Below are 24,355 nucleotides of genomic sequence, written 5' to 3'. Positions count from 1 at the left end.
AAAATTACAAAGACATAAAAATAATAAATATTACAAATTGTACCATTAATGATTAACATTACAACTAATTATAAATTAACAAAATCATAACATTGAGAAGTTTGATCAATTTTGGGTGGCGATGAGTTCACCGAGACGTTCCATTGTGTTGATTTATGTGAGAATCAAATTCAAGATCATAAATCATGAAATAATAATAAGTTAAAAATAAAACGAATTAAAATTATAAATATAAATTTTTAACTTATAAATTAAGGGATTAATTGTGCAAACCATGAGCAATGGTGAGTCTAGAGTCTAATATAAACGAAGTCATACTGCAGCGAAGTTAGCTGTAGACGCCGTCTCAAGTATCACTACAATAATTAAATTTGAAATTAACACCAATTAAATGAAAATAAATAAATAAAAATAAGAGAATTGAATTCAAGTGACATTACCAAATCCAGGTGCATCATCACCCTCCTCATCAGCGTTGACATGATCATAATCAATAACATCCGAAACATAAATTGGACTCTCTGTGATCCAGTTTGAGATGCAAATCAAAGCCTCAACAGTGGTAGGATCTAATGAGCTCTGGAATGGATCTAATATGCGCCCTCTGGTGCTAAAGGCCGACTCCGAGACTACGGTACTAATAGGAACGACCAAAATACTGCGGGCTATTTGTGCAAAGACGAGATACTTGGGGGCATGTATCTTCCATCAAACTAAGATATCAAAGTTTCGCACATATAGTTCAAGATCTAGACCAAAGTATCTATTTATCTCTGATTTAGCCTCTGTAGTACTCCTCGTAAATAGGTTCCCTTCCATCCTGTCACCTTAGTCCATTCTTGTTTTTTCTCAGCCCTGGCATCTGGAATTGGTAGGGGAATAGGGGTAGGTGCTGCGATATTACCACCCCATAAGATGGTAAACTCATCAAATAATCTATCAGGGGTTTCCTTAACACTTGATGCAATATGCTTCACCCATACTTGCCCGTAGGCAATACTCAATCCATATACAATGCCATCCACCTTAAACCGGGGGTCAATGACAACAGCTACATATAACAACATATTAGCCCTATTAAAATCTCCCTTCTAATACTTGTCATACTTCGCCCTCATCAATAATGTCATCTCCCCCAATCTAGTGTGGTCGCTCGCAATAATCTCATTTAATTCTTCTTTTACCTTACATATTTGTTGACAAAAATGATGGGATGTAAGATACAAAGAATCAAATAAAATCGTGGTAACTTCATAGAAAAGCCTTAGAAAATTTACGAAAGTAGATACAACATCCCAATCCTCAGTCATAGGGTTCCCCAATCCCGCTTGATCTTCAAAATATTTTACATATTGGATGTCTTCCTCACCCAATAAGGCAAATGCCAACTTATACTCTTGGGATACCTCCAATATAAAAAAAATGTTGAGTTTCATTGCGTAGTCAAATCAGTACAAAACCCCTTCTTTGATGTTATGCCTGCAGGCCGTGCAGCAACCTTAAATTTCTCCAATCTCACAGGAGAAGATCTCCCCATCTCACAGCAGTCTTGATCGTCACTGACAATAAGACTAAGAATATGTGCCGCACACCTCACATGTAAATACTCATCACCCAAGATTATCTTATTTGCCTCTCTAAGAAAGGTCTTAAGATATCCCAATGCGGCATCATTAGACGATACATTATCAACTATGTATGTCACAACGCGTGTCAATCCCGACTCCTTTATAGTGGCCTCCAAGGCCCTCCCAATCGTCTCACTCTTGTGATCGGTAATTTGACAAAATTTGAAAATTTTCTTATACAATGTCCAATTGTCATCAACAAAATGACAAGTCAAAAATATATAATTAAAATTTTGGATCGATATCCAACAATCAGTGGTGAAGCAAACAAACTGACTCACCAAAAAACCCCTCAACCTCTCTTTTTCAGATAGATAATGTTTTTTTACATCATTTGCCACCATGTGACGAGAATGAAGTTGAAACCTTGGTTCCATGTAGTGACAAAACGCTTGGAACATTTCCTCATCCACAATCTGAAAATGTAGCTCATCCATGATGACCATACGAACTAGGTGTATCCTACACTCCTTAGGATCATACTTCGTGTACCCCTTCAACTCAATACCCCCATTACTCCCATACTTCATTTTTTTAAGTCCAATTTCTAGTCTAGATTGACTATTCTCTTGCAAAGATTTTAGAATTGAACTTTTTTTACATTGCTCTTCTAAGTGCACCTTTAATTGTGAGGTGCCATATTTTTTATAATGGCATCCATAAATTTTACTGCAATGGTTATGCTTGGCTTGAGGGTTATTGGAATCACCATCTTCTAGTTTGGTAAAATGAGACCAAACTATGGAAGCAGGTTTTGTGTTAGGCTTGGGGGCTGGACAAGGGGTAGGGGAGCTCGCACTAGAATCTGTCGGCATTTCCATTATTTCAAGTAAACAATAAATATGAAATTATAACAAACATGAAAAGTATTAACATCCAACCAAATGCAATGCATTCCAAAACAGGTTTATAATAATAATTCAGAATCCTCATTAATTTCAACTTACATAAATTAATAACATGCCTCACATATGAAGTACTAAGCCCTATATATAACATATTTATTGTTCAACTGGCAAGGGGGTCGAGCAGCTTCTGTTCGAGGGGGGGTGGGTTACAGGTACTAGGGCTTGGGGGGGGGGGGGGGGGTTTAGGGCAAAAATCAATAAATCCAAAATGGTGCATAAACCCAAAACGGCACCGTTTTGAGTTTATTGACTTAAATAAATAAAAAATCTCAGGTGCCAAAACGACGCCGTTTTGGTCACCTGAGAGTTTTTTTTTATATATATAAATATATTATATAATTATATAATATAATATTATAATTATATATATGAACCCGGGGTGGGGTGGGGGACCACCCCATACCGCCCCCACCCACAAGTCAAACTACAGGGGGGATCCCCGCCACCCGCAATGCCGGCGGGGTAGCAGCAGGGCTCCGCTGCCCACCCCTACTTGAAATATATGATAAATATGAATATTAAGTCCCTCCAAAACCTCCATTACCTTCTCCCAAAAATCCTCAAGGTACCAAATATTACATCTCTTTTCATTTATCCAATGAACCACCAGCCATGAATCAAGTTCAACAACAAAGTCCACTATTCCTTGCTCCTTCACCATCAGAATACCATGCAACAACCCCAACAGTTCTGCAAAATTGTTAGTACCATGTCTCAGACTCATTGAGAATGCCATCTTCACGTTACCTTCTGAATCCCTCAAGGCTCCCCCTGCTCCTGCTGGCCCTCGGTTTCCTCTCAAAGCTTCATCTATGTTCAACTTCAAGCATTTTGCATTTGGTCGAGACCACGAACAATACGAGACCTTCGCATCTCCGAGGCATTTATTGGAACTTGAAACTCTTGTAGTATTTGAGTATTTCTCACCGATTGCTGCTTAAATGATTTTAATTTCTCACCAATTTTTACAACCCAATGCTTCCACTGTATCCATACCTGGTTAATAGACTCACTTTTCCCTTCTACTCGAGCATGGCATCGTCTCAACCATAGTAGCCATGTGATGACAGCAGGTAATAACCCTAACAATTGCCCCATCTACGATCCTTTCGTAGCCTTCAAAACCACAGCTCAACAAGATTCCTCCAAGATGAGATCATTACATTGCCAAGCCCCACCTGTCCCACCGCTTTCTTCTACAAATCTCTTGCAAAATTACCAGTCGCAAGGACATGATTCAAGTCCCCATATCCACCCATCAAGCAACAATCGCATTTCAATACAATCGGTATTCCCACTGATCTCAACTTCGCATCTACACCCAAAGAATTATTGAATGCCTTCCACATAATTACAGACATATTTTTTTGGCAAACAAGAGTGTCACATCCAATCCGCCCACCTTACTTCTGGAGTCCGCATGCGAATACAATTCCATGCACTCTGTGAAGTGAACTGCACTTGTTTTCCACCCATACCAACACATCTTCCCCCTCCATACGTTTACATAACACTCCTAGAACCCTATTTGCTTTTTCCTCTCCAATTAATCGAATCAGCATATCCACATCCCATTCATTTTCTACCCAGCATTCTTTTACTTTAATAGACGAACCAACCACATTCTTATGCAATGCACTAATAGGCCGCCTATCATCCAACCACCTATTCCACTAAAACGAAATGTTTCCTTGCCGTAATTTCTCTAGTTCTTAAAACTCTCCATTTTCCTTAATTTTTCAAGTTATAATTATACAAAAAGTGATATAGGGGATCTATTTTCAATCTCAATTCATAATTTTTGTTAATTAATTAGTCACTAGAAAATTCTTATTGTGATTGACGGCGTAATAAAAAGGAAAGTAATGTGATGATAACAATTAAGTAAAAGCTTTCCAATGATGAAATTGCGACCGAACAATTTCACTATATTGCTATTCTTATTTTATTCTATTACTATTTATAGATGATGATACTTCTAACATCTAAACCGGAGTATTAAATTCCTTAACATCTTAGTCTTGGATTTTCAATAATCCATCATTCTGCCAACCCTAAAGTCTACGAAGTGCAAATCTTGCAATTAGCTTATTCGGGATGAATGGAGACCACTTGACTGTTACGAGCAGCTAGTACTGCAGTGGTGTGCTCCTTCAAAAGAGTTAAAATTTTGATACACGTGGCCGGCAGCTATAGGCCTCCCCATATATCAAAACCAGTCCATGGGAGATGTGATAACCATCTATCGGATTCTCTTAGTTTCCAATGACAAAACAACAAATATAATAGAGAGATATATATATAGAGAGAGAGAGAGAGAGAGAGATGATGATGAGGTGTTAAGGTGAGAGAGCAGAACAAAAATGAGAGGTCCGTAATAGCTTTACCCTTAACACTCTCTCTGTGCTCCTGCTCAAGGAGAGACTCGAGAGCGTTGGCTTGGCTCTCACCTTATCTATCCTATCCATCTCTTGTTCTCTCTCTCTCTTATATCCTCTTCTCAGAGTCTTTCCCTCACTCTCTGTCCCCAGCAAATCTTCTTCCCACTTTTCTTAGCTCCTCTTTAATATGCTCGACAACACCATTTTTTCCCTCTTAGATTCAATTCTCTGCCATTCGCAAAACCTCTTAAATTCTTAGCTGCCCAACCACCCTTTTTCCTATAATTTCTGGGTATATGAGTTCTTTGTTTATAGTCGAATACGGAGTACTGTTTGCTGAGATTGAGTTCGTTCTTTCGGATACTTTCTGACTTTTGCTGAGGGAATCGGAATTCTTATGTTCTTTATTCTATTCAGGCCTAAAGTCATAGTAGTTTGGCATTTTCTTCCAAGCAAGAATTGAAGAAAAAAAGGTTTTAAAACTAACCCCAGAAGTTTGGAAGGGAAATGGCTCCAAAAACAGGCAAAGCGAAACCACATAAAGCAAAGGGAGAGAAGAAGAAAAAGGAAGAGAAAGGTCGATATCTTTTTTTAATTTTTCCAGTTTTTTCAACATGACAACTTGTTTATTCTTCTTTTGGATTACTTACTTTTTCCTAATTGGAACAGACAAAAGCACAGTACTTCTCTTGTTCAGTGTTTTACCTTTTCATCTCTTCTTTACAACTGAAAGCCAGTTCCATGATGAATTGAGTAACAATTCACTGCTGCTGGATTCCATCTATGGTTGTTCTTCAGCTTCATTGTTTCTAATACTACACTTCTTATATCCTTTGTACATGCAGTTTTGCCCAATGTAACAGAGATTACCATTGAAACACCAGACGATGCACAAGTAACCCTCAAGGTTTGAATACCATATTTTCACGTGTTCTTAATTGTCTCTTTAAACGTCCACACCATTGTCGTGAACACCATGTTTTGTGTTTCTCAAGATAAGGTTGTGGGTTTTGGGTTCTGGGACCCGTCGGTTTAGGTTCATGGCGTGCGCCGTGTGTATCTCGTTTTTTAAATTTTAGGCTTTGTTGGGTATGAATTGATATGTTTAATTGCAGGGTATATCTACGGACAAGATGCTAGACTTGAGAAAGCTGTTAGCAGTCCATGTTGAGACATGTCATTTGACCAACTTCTCCCTGTCGCACGAGGTAGTACCCTCTCTTCTTTCCACGTCTCCGCAATATTATTGTGCTGTACTTCCTCCCGTTGTTACCAAGCTCCGGTTGGACCACTTTCGTCCTTCCACTTTTGTCCGCTTTTGCACTCTTGTTTTGTTTTTATTTTTATTTTTATTTTTATTTTCTTAACCGACGATGAATAAAAGAATGTCAATTAATTTATTTTAATTTGAATTTCTCTATATACATCAAAACTCCCCCTTTTTATTTATTTAAGATTTAGTTGAATCATAAAAAAATAAATACAAATAATTTTTTTATGATATATGATGTTATAATTTTTATATTGAAAAAAATCTATTTATCATTCTATTTCTCATCATCCTATAATATGATATTGTAATTTCTATTATATGGATAAGTAAATACATTTTTTATTTTCTAATTACGTTTTAAATACTTTTAAATATTTAAAAAAAAACTCATAAATTCACTTTTTAATCGTTAAATAAAAATAATAATATGGATCGGACAAGGTACTCGATCCAGGGCATTTTTTTTTAAAAAAAAAAAAAAAAAAAAAAAAAAAAAAGGTTTTTTAATAGCTTGGGCCCCAACGTGGACACCATGATGAGCTGGGTGATCCACGTAGGAACTAATACCGGAAATAACGACCAAAACGGTTTCAGGTGAAAGGATCGCGGCTTAAAGATTCCGTGGACATCGTCTCACTTAAACCGTGCCACCTCTCCATCGTCGAAGGTACGGTCTCTTTTTCTAACGGCCTAGATTTGACATTGTAATTACATTAACTATTTTCCACCGCACCTGATCACTGACACCACTTATTTTTTATTTTTTTAAATATATAAAACTCGGCTCGAATTTCGCAGAGGATTACACAGAGGATCTCGCGATCGCGCATGTCCGGAGACTCCTCGACATTGTGGCCTGCACCACCGCCTTCGGGTCCCCGTCCTCTTCGCCGAAGCCTCCAGTCAGAGCCCAGTCGAAAGATCCCGGAACTTCCGAGTCAGAACCTTCTCAGAGCCAGAGTCTGGACAATGTGAGCGACCTTCCGACTCCGAAGCTGGCGGAGAAGAAGTCCGGTCCGGCCCAGCAAGTTGTCAGTCAGGTGCCTAGTAAGTACGTCCCTGAGGGAACCGATAAATCCGATGTCGTGGCGGTGTCGATGTGCCCGCCGCCGAGGCTCGGGCAGTTCTACGACTTCTTCTCGTTCTCCGATCTCACGCCGCCAGTTCACTGTGAGTTTGTTCTCTCACTGACTTTTGTACAAACTGTTTGTGGAAATCACTCACGGTCCGTGCGTGCGTTTTTTAAAATTGTTTTTGGTATTGTTATTACTTTTGGAATGCATTTGTGCCCAAGTCCTTCAACCAATCAATATATTCCTAAGCTTAGTGCATGTCTGGGAGAAACCTATATCCTATAGGTCGTGCTTATTGCAAGTTTACATAGCTAGTGCTAGATTAGTAGTGTCAAATGGTCTCTGCCCACGCCAATTTCACGGAAGATGGTGGGCTTGTTTGATAGTTGTGGTTCAACCACTCGGAAGCCCTGTTGATACGGATTTTTTCCGGTTGATTTCTTTCTTCACTTGAAAATATGGATGGAAACTTTGTGGTTGAATTTAATGACCAATGTGCTAAGCAAAATTGTTTTTTGCAAAGGTAAACATGTGGCTCGTTTGTTGACTGTGTTTTGGGTTCTCTTTGCAGACATTCGAAGATCTACGCGTCCCTTCCTTGATGATAAAACGGAAGATGATTTCTTTCAGATTGATGTAAGCCTCTCTATCCCATTTCATTGTTTAATTTTATTGGAATGAGGCCGTTATACTTTTGATCCATTGAACTCATTGGCTATATTTAACTAATGCACGGACTTGTTTGATATGAATGTGCAACTTCAATTGTGAAGGTTCGAGTTTGCAGTGGGAAGCCAACAACAATTGTTGCATCTAGAAAAGGATTCTATCCCACTGGGAAACGCCTTCTTCTTAGTCACTCTTTGGTGGGTCTACTGCAGCAGATAAGCAGGGCTTTTGATACTGTAAGTTTATAATTCTTCCCCCTTCCTTCTGTCAGTTGTTTTGTCTATTGGATCTATTTCTCTAGTAAAGCTTCCTTTCGTTTTCTTTTCTTTTTTTCTTTTTTGTCTTTTTTCCTTAATCCTTCTCTGTATGTAGTTGAGTGTTATTCATGTGTCAGGTTTGTTTAATCTTTCTCTGCATGCTGTCATACTATTCTTTTGCTTGCAGGCATACAGAGGCCTTATGAAAGCTTTCACAGAGCACAATAAAGTATGTATATCTTGCAATATAATTTTGCACTGATATTAATCAGAGAAAATATTTTCACATTTACACATTTTATTTCAGTTTGGAAATCTTCCATATGGTTTTCGTGCAAACACATGGGTTGTCCCTCCAATTGTTGCCGACAATCCATCTGTTTTCCCACCACTTCCCATGGAAGACGAAAACTGGGGAGGAAATGGGGGTGGGCAAGGAAGAGATGGAAAACATGATCACAGGCAGTGGGCAAAGGAATTTGCCATTCTGGCAGCAATGCCTTGTGAAACGTCAGAACAGAGGCAAATTCGAGACAGGAAAGCCTTTCTTCTTCATAGTTTATTCGTCGATGTGTCAGTTTTTAAAGCTGTTGCCGCAATCAAGAGTCTCATTGATAGTAATGAATGCTCTTGGAAATATCCCACTGTTTCAATCTTGCACGAGGACAGAATTGGAGATTTAATTATTAAGGTGACTAAGGATGTGCCTGATGCGAGTATGAAGTCGGATTGCAAAAATGATGGGACTCAGGTCCTTGGAATGTCACAAGAAGAGCTTGCTCAGAGAAATTTATTAAAAGGCATAACTGCTGATGAGAGTGCTACTGTCCATGTGAGTAAATAAATTAAGTTGTCCAAAATTGTTATATTTGTTGCTTACTTTATCTTCTGGTCTTGTAGGATACTTCTACTTTAAGTGTTGTGATAGTTAGACATTGTGGCTACACGGCTATTGTGAAAGTTCCAGCTGAGGTGAATTGGGAGGGTAATCCTATTCCACAGGACATTGACATTGAGGATCAGCCTGAAGGAGGTGCTAATGCCTTGAATGTCAACAGGTCAGTCAATCTATCTTGGGCCCATATCCATTCTTGTAATCATGTGGTCTTGTGTTTTTGGAAATTATTGCTTTGTTCACTATTAAAACGTGTATTCTGTGTACTCAATATAAAGAACTTGGCAGCCTTGTAGGCATAAAGTGCATTTCCTTCATGAGGGTATTATGATTAATTGATATATTGTTTTATGAGTTACCTTTCAGCTTGAGGATGCTATTACACAAGCCTCCCACACCTCTATCATCTAGCATTGGCCAACGGCTGCAGAGCACAGATATAGAAAATTTACGTGCTGCTAGGTCTTTGGTTAGGAAAGTGGTGGAAGAAAGTTTGCTGAAGTTGCAGGAAGAACCCACTAAGCAGACTAGGTCTATTAGATGGGAGCTCGGAGCATGTTGGGTGCAACATTTGCAAAACCAGGCTTCAGGGAAAACTGAGTCTAAGAAAGCTGAAGAAGCCAAGCCTGAGCCTGCTGTAAAAGGCCTTGGGAAGCAAGGTGGACTGCTAAAGGAGATCAAGAAGAAAACAGATGTTCGGAGCGGCAAAACTGAGGCAGGGAAGGAAGTTTCTATGAGTAACAACCCTGACCTAAACAAGAAATCAGATAACCTTAGTCAGAAGGAATTGGAGAAACAAGATAAGGAGAAGGAAATCATGTGGAAAAAGCTACTTCCTGAGTCAGCATATTTGCGCCTTAAAGAATCAGAGACTGGCCTTCACCATAAGGTTTGTAAGCCGTGTTTGCTCGAGAATAAGTAAACCGAATTTGATATATATAGTTCTTGAACCTCATTTCCTTGAAAGCTGATTGGTAATTGTGCATTAGTATCTATATATGCTTCTGCAACAGTTTGTTTAATTGCTTCATCCTGATGTAGGCTTTCTAACACGTGGTCTTGTGCCTTCATATTTTCAGGCACCCGAGGGGTTGATTGAAATGGCTCATAAATACTATGCTGATACTGCACTTCCAAAGCTGGTTAGTTCCCAAATTATTAAAATGTTTCCCCTCTATGGTCGTTGACTTCAATATGTTTGATGGGTGTGACTTCAAATTTTTAGGTGGCAGATTTTGGGTCACTTGAACTTTCACCCGTTGATGGAAGGACATTGACAGATTTTATGCATACCAGGGGTTTGCAAATGTGTTCCTTAGGGCGCGTGGTAATTACTTTACTCTAGTAGTTTTGTTTAAGTTCTTGTACTTCTATTTTGACCATTTCATTATGATTGGATTGATGGGATTCTTTTTTTACACGGTACTCCCGTATGCCACCAAATATTTTCGCAAACCAACAACTGGCATTGGATCTAACTAAAAAAAGCAAAGTAGAGGTCAGAAAAGGCCATAATAGGTTGTTTACCCATGATATCACTTTGTATAGGTTCGACATGTTTGAAGTCTCAAGTTATCAATACCTATGATCTCTTCCTTCCGTTACATTTCAAATATATTTCAGATCATTTTCTTCTTACCATCCTATGTTTACTCATGTGGCACAGTAGAAATTCTGCTGAACCTTGTCGCCTTTGTCAATTATGCGAGTAGTTCTGCTTACTCATGTTCCACAGTTCTGAAGAATTATATATCTAGCAGGACCGACAATTTTGAAAGCAAGTTTTCCGTGTCATTGTAGGTTGAACTTGCTGACAAGCTTCCTCATGTTCAATCACTCTGTATACATGAGATGATTGTTCGAGCCTACAAGCACATCTTGCAAGCTGTTGTAGCTGCGGTTGATAATGTTGCTGAATTGGCTGAGGCAATAGCATCGTGTTTAAATTTATTATTAGGAACACCGTCACTTGAAAATCCTGATGCTGAAATTATTAATGATGATAAGCTAAAATGGAAGTGGGTGGAAACATTCCTTTCGAAGAGATTCGGTTGGCATTGGAAATATGAAAGCTCAGAGGAGCTGAGAAAGTTTGCCATTCTTCGTGGAATGTGCCACAAGGTTTGACTTAGATCCTCTTGTTATTATCTGTCTTACCTCAAAATGAATAAAGTTTGTCTCCTGATTTAAATGGAGTCATCTTTTCTCAGGTTGGACTTGAGCTTGTTCCTAGGGACTATGATATGGATGGTGCACTACCTTTTAAGAAGTCGGATGTCATTAGCATGGTCCCCGTATATAAGGTAACATATATTAACAGTTCACTTTAAAAATAGGAAGTGTAATTCTCTTTAGGATTTTTTTCAGTCCTTTGACAATGTTGACCATTTCACACAGCATGTTGCATGTTCATCTGCTGATGGACGTACACTGTTGGAATCTTCCAAGACTTCCCTGGATAAGGGTAAATTGGAGGATGCTGTTAATTATGGCACTAAGGTATGGAAAAAACTTCTCTTTTTTGTCCTATTCGTCTTTCATTTTTATATTCTTTTCCTCTGTAAAATTTTCAATTAATTAAATATTATTTCGTGTGGAATTTTGAAGGCACTCTCAAAACTTGTGTCTGTCTGTGGTCCTTATCATCGAATGACAGCTGGAGCATATAGTCTTCTAGCTGTAGTGCTTTATCATACAGGGGACTTCAATCAGGTATATGCTTAAAAGTATATGCATACTTCTGTGCATGGATTGCATGACTATTGATCTATGCCGGCATATGCTATGTCTTATCTGGATCGCTGAAACACTTTGCATCTTGTTTTTAATGCATTCGATATTATCTGGGTCTATGTAGCATGAAAGTTCGATTAACAAGTATGTTCATGTGGAATGCGTAACAGATTTCTACAGAGTCTGTAACCTGCCTATAATTTGGTTTTGTTTTGCTTTTCTGGTAGTATATGAATTAAAATGTTAATAACATTGATTCATATCTAGCTCTAACTCCTCGATACATAAAGAATCATGCTGGCAGTCCAAATGGCATAAAAACACGTGGAAAATATGCAAGTATGGGTCTTGCCATTGATTTGCTTGATACCACAACCTCTACACTCCAAATATAGTCATAGATATTAGACCCATTGGTTTACTATATATTAAACATGCATACAAATGCTCAAGTTTTGAAGAGAGAAATAAACAGTAAGTTTAATCTGGTTCTTAAATCCTAAATTTTCTGAACTGGTTTTCAGTCAGATTATAATAATGTCAGGGATTTCCCCTTGGTTGCCATTGATAGGAAGTTGGAAAACCCTCAGCTTCATATTTAACTTATCAGTTTGCGGATCAGAAGCTCATTCTAATAAACAAATTTAGCTAGTTTTCGCATGTGCTTTCCTAAATTTTGCCAAGGTTCGCTGGAAAATATGGAGCTTTACAAGCATTTTTTGTAAAATGTGGTTTTTTTTTTAACGGGTGCATGATAAACTATATATCCACAACCTTGCATCCTGTTGACCAACTTGCCAAAAGAAATAAGCATTTGCAACTACTTTTGGACTCTAAAGCATGAGCTTTGCATGCTTGCACGTTTTTTAGAAATTGTGATGTTAGGTTCACAAAAGACGAAAAAAAAAAAAATTTGAACTGCACTGAACACTTTATTCTAAGTAGTTTATTTAGTGTAACTTCAAGATTTGAACATCTTTGATGGATGCCAAATGATTCCTGTTCAACAATGTAATCATAGGACTTATTTGATATACTGACCTTATTCCTTGTTTAGGCAACTATATATCAGCAAAAAGCATTGGATATTAATGAGAGAGAGCTTGGACTTGATCACCCTGATACAATGAAAAGTTATGGAGATCTAGCTGTTTTTTACTATCGACTTCAGCATACAGAGTTGGCCTTGAAGTATGCTTCCATAATTATTAATCAAAGAAGTTTTGCCCAGATGAATTTGTGATTATGGTGGCTATTCTACTCGTTTTTTCATTGGTTTCTAGTATCGGAAACATATTTACACAATGGAATTTGACTATATGGGTGATGCATGGGGGCCATTAAAATTGGGAGCTGCCATGCTAATTATTCAGAAAATAGTGTAATGTGTTATCACAACTGTTTAACTAAGAAGCTCATAAGGGCAGTAGTCTGTTGAAGCAACTGAATCACTTCATAATTGTTCAGTGGGTTTACCATGTGATGATATGCATTCAAAATATCGGTCGTTTTCTTAGTTCCTAGAGCTTCAGCATCATATCACCTGCAAGGAAGTTGTGCATATCACCTGCAAGGAAGTTGTACAAGATTTATAATGGGTATAATAACATTTAATAAAACCATGAAGAGTTACAAACGGCTCTTATCTGTTTCAGACTTTCAGTTCACTGAACGGTAGCCTTCAGACAACCCAATAAGGCTTTTGTGAAGAGCTCTTGATCATATAATTGGAGGCTTACAGAAGATGAACCTTGTTGTTTGAGGTGACTGAAATGTGTCTAGGGAATGTGTAAATATTTACTCGATATGTTTAAAAGAAATTCATGCATGGGGAAAGATGAGAATTTTAAATGATAACACTCATGTCCCTAGGAGTCTATACTCAGAAGAATGAAGAGAAATACATGGCATAAAATTAAATGGGCGATGTGCTATATCCTTTTGTCAAGTGAAACATGCAATTAAGCAAGAAAATTGAAAATTAGAAGGGTATACAATGAAACCAAGGAGCACCAGCCGATGGATATGAAAGTATAGAATAAAATGTCTTTATTAATAGAATTACCTTTAAATTTTATTTAAGTTTTTAGCTGCATCCAAATGATGGCTTATTCTTCCTATTCCTGATTCTAGGTACGTCAATCGTGCTCTGTTTCTCTTGCACTTAACATGTGGGCCTTCTCATCCAAATACTGCTGCCACTTATATTAATGTAGCCATGATGGAAGAAGGTTTGGGGAACGTCCACGTTGCTCTTAGGTATCTCCACGAGGCATTGAAATGTAACCAAAGACTACTTGGAGCTGATCATATACAGGTATTGGAGTCAAGCAGTTTTTAATACATTGGTGTGCCATGTCAACCCATGATTAAAGTCATTTGTTACTTCCTCATATCATGTTGAGTATGACAAGAAATAGTTTTTATAGCTACCAGCTTAACCATGACATATCTAATGCTTGTCCTCTCCACTGATTAATAGACTGTTGTTGAAACACTAAGCAATTGAAATCTAAATGTCAAGGCTCACTATATTGAAAATAATCGATGTAACGTAACTTATTAATGACCTAACTAACTTTCAATTATTCAAAATTCTCTTCTGGGGCTTTCAATAGCCAAATCAAAGAAAAATTAATCCTCAAGGGCATGATTTTGTTGCAACAGTCTTTGTTGGCTTTTCTTGCATGTTAACAATAGTCTCGCTTGTGCAGACTGCTGCCAGTTATCATGCAATAGCAATTGCTCTCTCCTTGATGGAGGCATACTCCTTAAGTGTGCAGCATGAACAAACTACCCTACAGATACTGCAGGCCAAACTTGGGTCCGAGGATCTACGAACACAGGTAGCGTTAGATTTGGCATTTGTTTTTAAATCTCAAATTTTGTAGTCATCATTATTCCTCAAGCTTGTGCAACGGACTTCTATAGGATGCGGCTGCATGGCTCGAGTACTTTGAGTCCAAGGCTCTGGAGCAGCAAGAAGCTGCACGTCATGGTACCCCAAAACCAGATGCCTCAATCTCCAGCAAAGGCCATTTGAGGTGATAGTTACAGTAAAAATAACTGTTCATGTTTCTCAGTCCCCCATATTGTTCAAATTATTGTCTATGACTATTGTTGAAAATCCCAAAAGGATTATAATTGGTAATTAATATGCATTCTACCTGCTTATTATACGTTACAAGTTTTTGCTTTTCTGTAGATGGCTTCATTAGTTAACTGATAAGTCAACAGAGATCTCTAGCATTAGCACTAGTGAGACTCGGAGGCAGAGCCTGAAATTTCATTTTTTGGGAGAGGGAGGGATGGAGGGATCACATTTAGTTCAGTGATAACTTTGGGGATGACCAATATGATCAAAATGAATGGTTTTGATAAAATACATATAGGTAAAAAGGATCTTTTAAACCAAATAACTGCCTGACAGGCTTCCAGCAGCTTGTTAACATATGCTTTTTGCCATACTATTTCGTTTCTGCTGCTTGTGGATGTGTGATGATTGTGGATTTACTTAGAAACCTATGATATATTTTTATATATGCATCAAAATGTTGGCTCGGAGTTACTTCTACATAAACGTTTTTAAAATTAATCAAATTAGATCTGGAAACTGAGTTCTGAGAATATTTTCTTCATTTTTTTATTGTATGTGATCTTAACAATTAGATTCAATATTTTCCCTTCTTGGATTAGTGTATCGGACCTTTTGGATTATATTACGCCAGATGCAGATATGAAAGCGAGAGATGCTCAAAAGAAAGCTCGTGCCAAGGTCAAAAAGCTCCATTTGTAGCTTATTTTTCTTATGTCTTTACAACTTGACTTTTTTCTCATTTCCAAAGTAATCTGAATTTTCTTTATCATACAGGTAAAAGGCAAACCTGGGGAAACAGTCTCAGAGGAATATCAGAAGGATGAAATTCTGTCACCAAGTTACCCCAGTGCAGAAAATTCAAGTGATAAAGAAAACAAATCTGAAGCTCAGTTTGCACAACCTCCAGAGGAAAAACCTGATTCACTTATTTCTGATAAACTGATGCTGAATAATGATGACACAGCACAAGATGAAATCTCCGATGAAGGATGGCAAGAAGCTGTTCCTAAAGGTCGGTCACCTACAGCTCGCAAGTCTTCTAGTTCAAGGAGGCCAAGCCTAGCAAAACTAAATACTAACTTTATGAATGCAACCCAGTCATCAAGATACCGTGGAAAGTCCACTAGTTTCACATCCCCAAGAGCAATCCAAAATGAGCCTGTTGCTTCGACGGGACCTGCTCCTCCTACTACAAAGAAATTTGTTAAGAGTGCAAGCTTCAGTCCTAAGATGAAAACCTCTAGCACCTCAGTGGGTGGGGCGGAAAAGTTAGCTACCCAAAAGTCAGCACCTTCTAGCCCCGCACCCGCTGATCAAGTTGCTAAGTCTAGTCCTGTGGCAAGTTCAATTAGTGTTCACGCAGCCGGAAAACTTTTCTCCTACAAAGAAGTTGCTTTGGCTCCACCTGGAACGATTGTCAAGGCAGTGGCAGAACAGATGCCAAAAGTGAATATTCTGAACGAACAAAATCCTCAGATTAGCCAGGAGGCAGCTGTGGCAAGTGTCAAGGATGTGGAGGAAGAAAAAGTTAGCAACCCCAAAGGAGAGAAACAACAACAGGTTTCTAAGGAGGGAACAAAAGGCAGCATCAATGAAGAAGAAGAAGAAGAAGAAGAATTAGAAGAAACAAAAGTTGAGAACTCTGTGGCAACAAAACCACTCGAGGTTGTAAAGAGTGCTGCTCAAGATATTGTAATGGTGACTGAAAAGGCTGAATTAAAGAGTGAGACTGTTAAAGACCCCGAAGCAAAAGCTGGAAGTGATGCAGCTCACGAGAATAAGAATCTCGACAAGGATTCAAGCACAGGTGCTTTGAAAAGTGAAGTGTTGGGGATAGGGGTGCTAGATGGTTGTCCCACTCCCCCCCCTGATTCAGGGTCTGCTTCAGTTGAAAACACAACTCTTTTGCCTGATAAAGGTGCCTCCATTTCTGAAGAAAATGTGGCAGAGGGAGATGAAAATCAACGTGATTTGCCCAATGCTGAGTTAGGTGTTGAGCCAAAGCCAACTGAAGGGGAAAAGCAAGATGAAGAAGAACCTGGAAAGGAGACAACCAAGAAACTCTCTGCTGCTGCACCTCCATTCAATCCATCGACAATTCCAGTATTTGGCTCAGTTCCAGCCCCAGGATTCAAAGATCATGGAGGAATTCTGCCCCCACCAGTCAATATTCCTCCCATGCTTTCAATCAATCCAGTGCGTAGATCAACTCATCATTCGGCAACAGCGAGGGTTCCATATGGTCCAAGGCTATCTGGTGGCTACAACAGATCAGGAAATCGGGTTCCACGTAACAAAGCTGGCTTCCACAGTGCGGAACACACTGGAGATGGGAATCACTTCAGCCCTCCGAGAATAATGAACCCACATGCTGCCGAGTTTGTACCAGGACAACCTTGGCTTACCAATGGCTATCCAGTATCTCCAAACGGTTATATGACTTCTCCAAATGGTTTTCCCATGTCCCCAAATGGTGGTGTTCCGGTGTCACCAAATGGTTATCCAGCATCATTGAACGGTATTCCAGTGATGCAAAATGGATTTCCAGTATCTCCGGTCAGCTCACTAGACTCACCAACTGTTGTCGATGTTGACGTCAGTGTTGAAACCAAAATTGAAGCTGCAGCAGAAGTGAGTAGTGAGAAGTCCTCTACAGAAATTGGACCTGAAAAGCCACCAATTGAGCAGACACTTCAAGAAGATCAAGCAGTCGACAATGAGAACAACCATCCCGAAAATGATGAAAAGACCACAGAAATAGACTCAATAGCTGGCGAGACTGTTGTGGCAACAGAAACATGCAATATTACAGAGGAAAAACCAACTAAATGTTGGGCAGATTACAGTGACAGTGAGTCCGAGATTGTTGAGGTTACAACTTGAAGGACATGAATTTTTATTTTTCAGATGCGGCTCTTATCAGTTCACAGCTCATGGTTGAGTTGCTGTGAGATAACAGAAAGTGATAAAGTAACGTACAGTGACTTATGGATGGCCAAGCCATGAAGTGATGAAGTTTTTATTTCTGCAGCATAACTGACTGCAAGCCCATGCATTGTGAATACACTCATACGGTTTGGATCTGCAGTCGCGAGGCGAGGGTTTGGGGAGAAGAACTAATTTTTTTCGTTGAGTTAAATAGGCTGCAGGCATGCGAAGGAAACAAATAACGGACGTCGAAGGATCTTTTGAGTAGTTCTCCGGTGACTTAAGTCGATCTCCTTAATAATATATATATATATATATATTTCATTTGAACTGTTTTTGTCCTCTGCTGTAATCTTTTGTCTTCGCGTTATAACAGAAACAGATGGACCGATTATGATTTCCAGAAAATCTGCAAAATAAATTCAATTTTCTTGCTATTTGATGTGATATCCCCTTTTGATAAGTAATTAGAGTAAGTGGTATATGAGATTCCATATTGTTTGAGTCAGTCCGTTGTATGTAACCCAGCACAATTCCCTCGTATTTCTAGTTGAGATATATAAGATTTGATACCATTTGTAACATTCCAATAGAAGGCTCAAATCACATTGTCTATATTCTAAAAGTAGAATGATATAATTGGAATTCCATTGAAAAATTATTAAGAGCAATAAATTTTCATTTGTAAACAATGTGGAATTCTATACACTACCTATCATTATTACTTATTAGAATGGGTTATCAAATTACTTGGCTGAAAATATATGCATTTGTAAATTTTAATATGACATTTCTGTGACTCATGATATTGAGGAAAGGAAACTTGCAATCCTCCGACATGTACTTGCACTTTTGGATCGTAAATTATAGTGCATAGTTTCTAATTAGTTTTAGGATACATTTCTAAGATGACACAATCACAACAAACTGAACTTGATCAACAGCAGAACCTGGTGCCAAGCAAGTACTCTTTTCCAGTGTCAAAATGTCTGGCTACTAGCAGGTTGGAGATCCCCGGCGAAAATCGAAAACAACCAGAGTGGCGGCGCAGTGTGCAAGGGCCCCTAGAACAACAAACACGTGGAAGATCTGGTGGCTGTGCCCAGCAATATCAAATGCACCAGGCTTCCATCGTTCTGGTATCCTGCTAACATAGAACCCAGCTCCTGCAGCATACAAAAATGCCATAACAAGCTCATACCCTAAGGCAACAAATATATGTGGATGGCCCCAGTTGAGAGCAACGGAATGAGCTGCCGGGATTACGCCCGAGAAGCCCATGCCAAGGAATAGGGAGGTCCTGAAGGAACGGAAACTTGAAGTGGAGAGAGCAGGCGCAAGAAGGGTGATGATGACAAGGATACCCAACACGGATATGGATGAAAGATAGAAGAATCGTGAGTAGGGGTTGCACAAGAAGGCGTAGTAGATGGGAGCAAAGAAGGAACAGACTATCATAAGGGAAATACCAGCATAGTCTAGACGCCAGAAGACAAAGTTAAAGCGTTTTGAGTGGCAAGCAAGGAGGTGGGACAAAGAGCTGCAAACCAAGCAGCCCATAGCTCCGGCTAGGAAAACAAACCAAGGCCATCTAGCAATAATAGTCTCAGAATTGTCTTCTTTGTGTGCATGCAGAACTGATGAACCTGATATGTGCCTCAAATGCGAGTCCTGCAAACAAGCACCAATGTAGGTTGTGTTTATGGCAATCCAAATCAGGCATAACATTCTCAACTGGCAATGTATAATTCTACCAAGGTTTTACTACATTAGAATTGGTTCAAAGTTCAAACTGCAACCCCAAACCATTCCAAAATATAAAAGAATTGCCTTTTTAATTGACAAATACGGACACCTTGAAACCCTATTCTTATGCTCCTTATCTCCTTATTGTGGAGAAAATGTTGTCTCGAATTACATAATTGATCATACGTTACAACAAGCAACCGTGCCTTGTCACAAATTGGGGTGGGTTTTTTTTTTTGAAAATCAACTAGCTTTTGACTGCTGAACTTTCGCGTTATACAATTCAATGGGATGCTAATAAGTTTCAATGATATTGCTTCCAAGTGACACCGATTTGATATGATCTCTAATGTGAGAATCCATCTTCTCCATTTCATAAAGGCCAAAGGAAAAAAAAAAAAAAAGGAATTGGAAGCTAACAACCACACGCCATTCACAGTTCCCGTAAATTTAGGGAATTATTCTAAAAATCAAGTAGGTTCGATCTTTATCATGCAAGGAAAGAAAATTTAATAGAAAGAACAAAGAATCTTTTACTAATCTGTCAGACTCAAGACCATTAGAAGGAACAAGAATCTTTTACTAAATCTGTTCAGACTCGAGACCACTCTCGACGTTGAACAAGAGGGAAAAAAAAGCGTAAACCTTCTTTGGGTTGGTATAATTGCTTTTTTCTTTAAGGTTGTAATGCAATGAGTCTTCAAGGTTTTTTTTTTGGTCATCCTCTTGATACATCTAAACAACTGTTGATATGAAAATATGAAAATCTACGCATCAACTAAAATATATAAAAGATTAACCTTTTTAGTATTTTACAACCACAACGTACGTACGTGTCTATATATTCACAAACAAACAAGTCATGTGAGGGACAATGGACAAAACTCTGAAAAACAATAAAGCTAGAGCCACATCCTACGGCTGTCGGCTTCAGAAAGCCTGTCATTTCATTCTTTTAATCATGACCGTTCAGCTAATTCAAAAAGGAGCAACTGAACCTAATCAACACACCACATGTGGGTGGCCCCTCTTATCTCCAGTCCCGAGAAGCCACTATGTCAACCTGCCATCTAGTGTGACACACTCGGCGGGCCAACTGGCTTAAAATCCCGCCTTATTAGTCCAAAACATTATATTTATAACACCTCCAACTGGCAACTAGAAACCTCCTGTACGAGTCAAGGTAAATTTAAATCTATCTATATTTGTATATTTTTAATTTTGTTTTAATCTGATCATAAAAATTTTATAATTTCATATTTTTTTAAAAAAAATCACTAAATATGTAATTTTTTTTAATTTGAACGAATAATTTAGATTTGTTACAAGAATTTTTAATATTTTGTAAATTCAATGTACGGATATGATGAATATCAAGAGTAACAATACACCCTACAATTTTTTATAATTACCTTACAACTTATTTTGTAATCAATTAATACAATCATATCACTTTATTAAAAAAATTAAATTTATAAAACTATCCTAAATTTCACGTAGTTTTAAAAATAGATATTAGAGAATTATAATAGAATCATTTTCCAAATGTATCAATACATTTAATTTCTTCTTGTCCATATTAGATTCAATTCAAAAAGAGACGGAAACATTTTATGCGTTGTACGGTATTTAATTATTGCTTTTGAGACTTTCGGATAACTAGAGTAGTTGTGCAGTCGCACAATTTGACGTTGATGGTGAAGTAATCTAAAATGTGGCCTACTTGTGTTATAAGATTCTACTATATTTATTTTTTGAATAATATTAATTAAAAATAAATATTATTAAATTCATTTTATGTATTTATTTATTTTATTAAATGCTCAAAGAGAATTGGAATCAACAGTGACCAAGAATAGCCAATGACCTATCTATCACGCAGCGCTCCGCGCTATTCCTTATGAAAAACAGAATAGTTCCATCTCATACATACGTATATTGCAATTTTCAATGGTTTGAGAAATGCAAAGCACCGAAAGTGAAGATCTAAAGGTTACGTTACAAGATAACAATAAAAATTGTAACAGCAAAATAAAAAATTAAACTGAGAACTCGTTACTCACCGGAAATATTTCGTCGGAGATGTTCGTCAACGTTCTAGGTACGGGAACCCTGGTCTCACACACACATGCACAACGTGATCAACAAGAAGCTCATCGAAATACCGAAATGAACCAAAACAAATTTCGGAAAGACAAAGCATCTCTCTGTCCCTCACCTGGACCAACTCCCAAGCAGGCCTCCAATTTCCGCCTTCTCCATTAAACTCATCACCGTCAATCCTGCAAATATAATAAACCCCCCCAAATGCCTGCACAACAGTATCAAACACACACATCCATAAACATATACGCATCCATACAAATCATCATATACACACGTACGTATAGACATATATATGTATGAGAATCGGAATCTAGCTAGCTCACGTCCAGATGTTCAGAGTTTCATTGTGCCAAGCGAAGAGGCTGAGCAGCGCGTGCTTCAGCGGCCACTCGCACCGGTAATAGTCCAAAATATACTCGTTGTCCTTCATATACTCCGGCAACTCCTGGTACTTCAACAATCGCCTCTCAAATCTCTGCGATGTCGTCCTCGTCTTCTCCTTCTCGTCGTTGGTGACTCGGTCGTGGCTCTTGGCGAGTCTTCGCCGATGGCTACTCATCTTCGCCGGTGGTCTAGTTCAAAAAGCCTCGCCGGAAATTTTCTCGTGATTAGGTTCGCCGGCGATCTCCTTGATCGATCACCACGAGGATTTTTTAGAGATGTTTCTATTTATACACCACGAGGGCCGTGTGAACCAGAAAAGAATTGCTAAAAGGAAACAACGACGTTTAACTCTCGGTGAGCTCGGACACGTGTCGTTTATTATTGGATGCAGGATGGAATTTCTTATCGTGGACCAGTAACGCGTATAGTTTTTCTGAAATAAATAAATATTTGATCGTTGAAAAAAATTCAAATTTGGCGGAAGGTGAAAAATGTAAATTTGGAAGTTTTGGAAGATACTGAGGAAATTCTCCAATCAATTTTCAATATTATTGCTTCATTCAACATTTTTTTTTTTTCCTTAGGGCTCCCTTGAATTTAGAGGTAAGATAATTTTAAATGAAAATAAAATAAAATATTATTAAATATTATTTTTTTAATTTTATTATTATTTTCATATTTAAAAAATTAAATTATTTATTATAATGAAAAATTTTAAAAAATTATAATAATTAAAAAAAATAAGATAAAATACTCTCTAAATCTAAACGACCTCTTAATAATTTGATCCTTTTTCAATAATAATGATGCTTATAATTGACAATCATTTATCATGGTTACTTATTGGAATGCAATTTTTTAGATTTTTTTTTTAAATGCTAACTGTATGTTTAAAAAATATATAAAAAAAAACTTACATATTCACGTGATTTTTTAATATTTTATTTTTTAAAATGAAAGTGATGTGGATATAAGAAACTCAAGTGGACGCATTACAAGAAAAATAAATTTTTATGATCAATTTATTATAACAAAAATACTATTCACAGTCAAAATATTTTCGTTGTAATAAATTGCTCAAAAAAATTTATTTTTCTTGTAGTGACGGTGGATATGTAAACATACAGTTAACATTACTCTTGTTTATTTATTTAGATAAAATTGAAGAGTTTGAAAAGTCTGAGAAGTTAGATGTGAATATCAATTTATAAATTTTCTAAAAAAGTTCGTTATTGTCTTTCTAAAATATAAAAGAAGATAATAAAAAAATATTATTCCGAACAATTAAAGCTATTTTAATTTATATCCCTTGATTGGTTTGCTCACATCCTCGATCTAGTTTTTGTTTTTGTTTTTTTAATTAATTTTTTAAAATGCACTTGTACTCAAGGCTAAATAAGGAAAATCAAATAACAAAATGAAGTAAGAGATCTCAAGCATTAATTAAAATAATAATAATAATAATAATAACATTATCTTGTGTGTATATTTGGAAGGAGAAATGTTTTTTCACTTTTTATATTATATTTTATTATCCTCAATAAAAAAAATATATATATTTTTTAAAGATGCATGTTTAGATACTGAAACTATCTCAACTTATATCGTCTCATCGTTATAAATTTTCTAAATGTCTACAAAAAAATATAATAAATAATTTAACTTTTTTAATCTTAAAATAATAATAATACTATAAAAAATAATATTCTAACAATATTTTATTCAATTTTTATCTCATCTTAACTCACTATCCAAACCGCAGCTCATATAAGTAAGAAAAGTTTGCGCAAAAGCAAAGCAAAGATCATCATATCACAAATATGACCTTTCGTTTGTTATGCATCACGCTAATAATTACTGTGATTAGAGCTAAGAAGATTTAAAATAAAGAATAGCATTGCTTTTACACGCTTGTAAAGAGAGCATGTGCGTATCTTGTAATCTAAAAAGGACCAAATTAAATAACATCTTTATACTTAATATTAATGCATAATAACTTCAAGAAAAGCCTTAATTATCTTTTAATTATGATTTGATTATGGATTAACCTCATATCAATTGTGTAAAATCTTACAAAAAGAAATGAGTATTTATAACAAATTATTTGTGACGATAATTAACTTATTTTAATATAATAATAATTATTTTCGTAGCATATAATTGGGCACGAATAATCACTTTTCTGGCAATGAATTAATATATAAAATTAACTCAAAATCAATCCATTTGCCTTCGTCTCCATGTGATTTCAAAGTCTTCATCATTATATATATATAT

At 37.2% G+C, this 24,355-nt stretch overlaps 2 protein-coding genes across 2 annotated transcripts; one reads left to right on the top strand and one right to left on the bottom strand.

Moving 5' to 3' along the window:
- Positions 1-4,859: 4,859 nt before the first annotated feature.
- LOC122295937 (protein TSS) lies at positions 4,860-18,279 on the top strand. The gene is made up of 23 exons (XM_043105215.1): positions 4,860-5,494; positions 5,763-5,824; positions 6,033-6,125; positions 6,785-6,857; positions 6,989-7,360; positions 7,835-7,899; positions 8,037-8,168; positions 8,377-8,418; positions 8,497-9,021; positions 9,090-9,247; positions 9,451-9,973; positions 10,164-10,226; positions 10,310-10,411; positions 10,885-11,205; positions 11,295-11,387; positions 11,482-11,583; positions 11,692-11,796; positions 12,875-13,008; positions 13,951-14,134; positions 14,532-14,663; positions 14,749-14,861; positions 15,514-15,592; positions 15,689-18,279. Exons 1-23 carry the CDS (start codon positions 5,425-5,427, stop codon positions 17,795-17,797), a joined length of 5,652 nt encoding a protein of 1,883 aa, XP_042961149.1. The 5' UTR covers positions 4,860-5,424; the 3' UTR covers positions 17,798-18,279.
- Positions 18,280-18,592: 313 nt separating this feature from the next.
- On the bottom strand, positions 18,593-22,372 carry LOC122295938 (heptahelical transmembrane protein 2-like). The gene is made up of 4 exons (XM_043105216.1): positions 22,018-22,372; positions 21,807-21,899; positions 21,652-21,700; positions 18,593-19,513 (listed from the first exon to the last, which is right to left on the bottom strand). The coding sequence occupies exons 1-4, from the start codon at positions 22,251-22,253 to the stop codon at positions 18,839-18,841; spliced, it is 1,053 nt and encodes a 350-aa protein (XP_042961150.1). The 5' UTR covers positions 22,254-22,372; the 3' UTR covers positions 18,593-18,838.
- Between the last annotated feature and the right edge of the window lie 1,983 nt (positions 22,373-24,355).

Source organism: Carya illinoinensis, chromosome 15 (genome assembly GCF_018687715.1).
Source record: "Carya illinoinensis cultivar Pawnee chromosome 15, C.illinoinensisPawnee_v1, whole genome shotgun sequence".
NCBI classification, from domain to species: domain Eukaryota; kingdom Viridiplantae; phylum Streptophyta; class Magnoliopsida; order Fagales; family Juglandaceae; genus Carya; species Carya illinoinensis.
The sequence above is the reverse complement of the archived record's forward strand: the minus strand, read 5'-3'. Positions and strand labels throughout refer to the sequence as shown.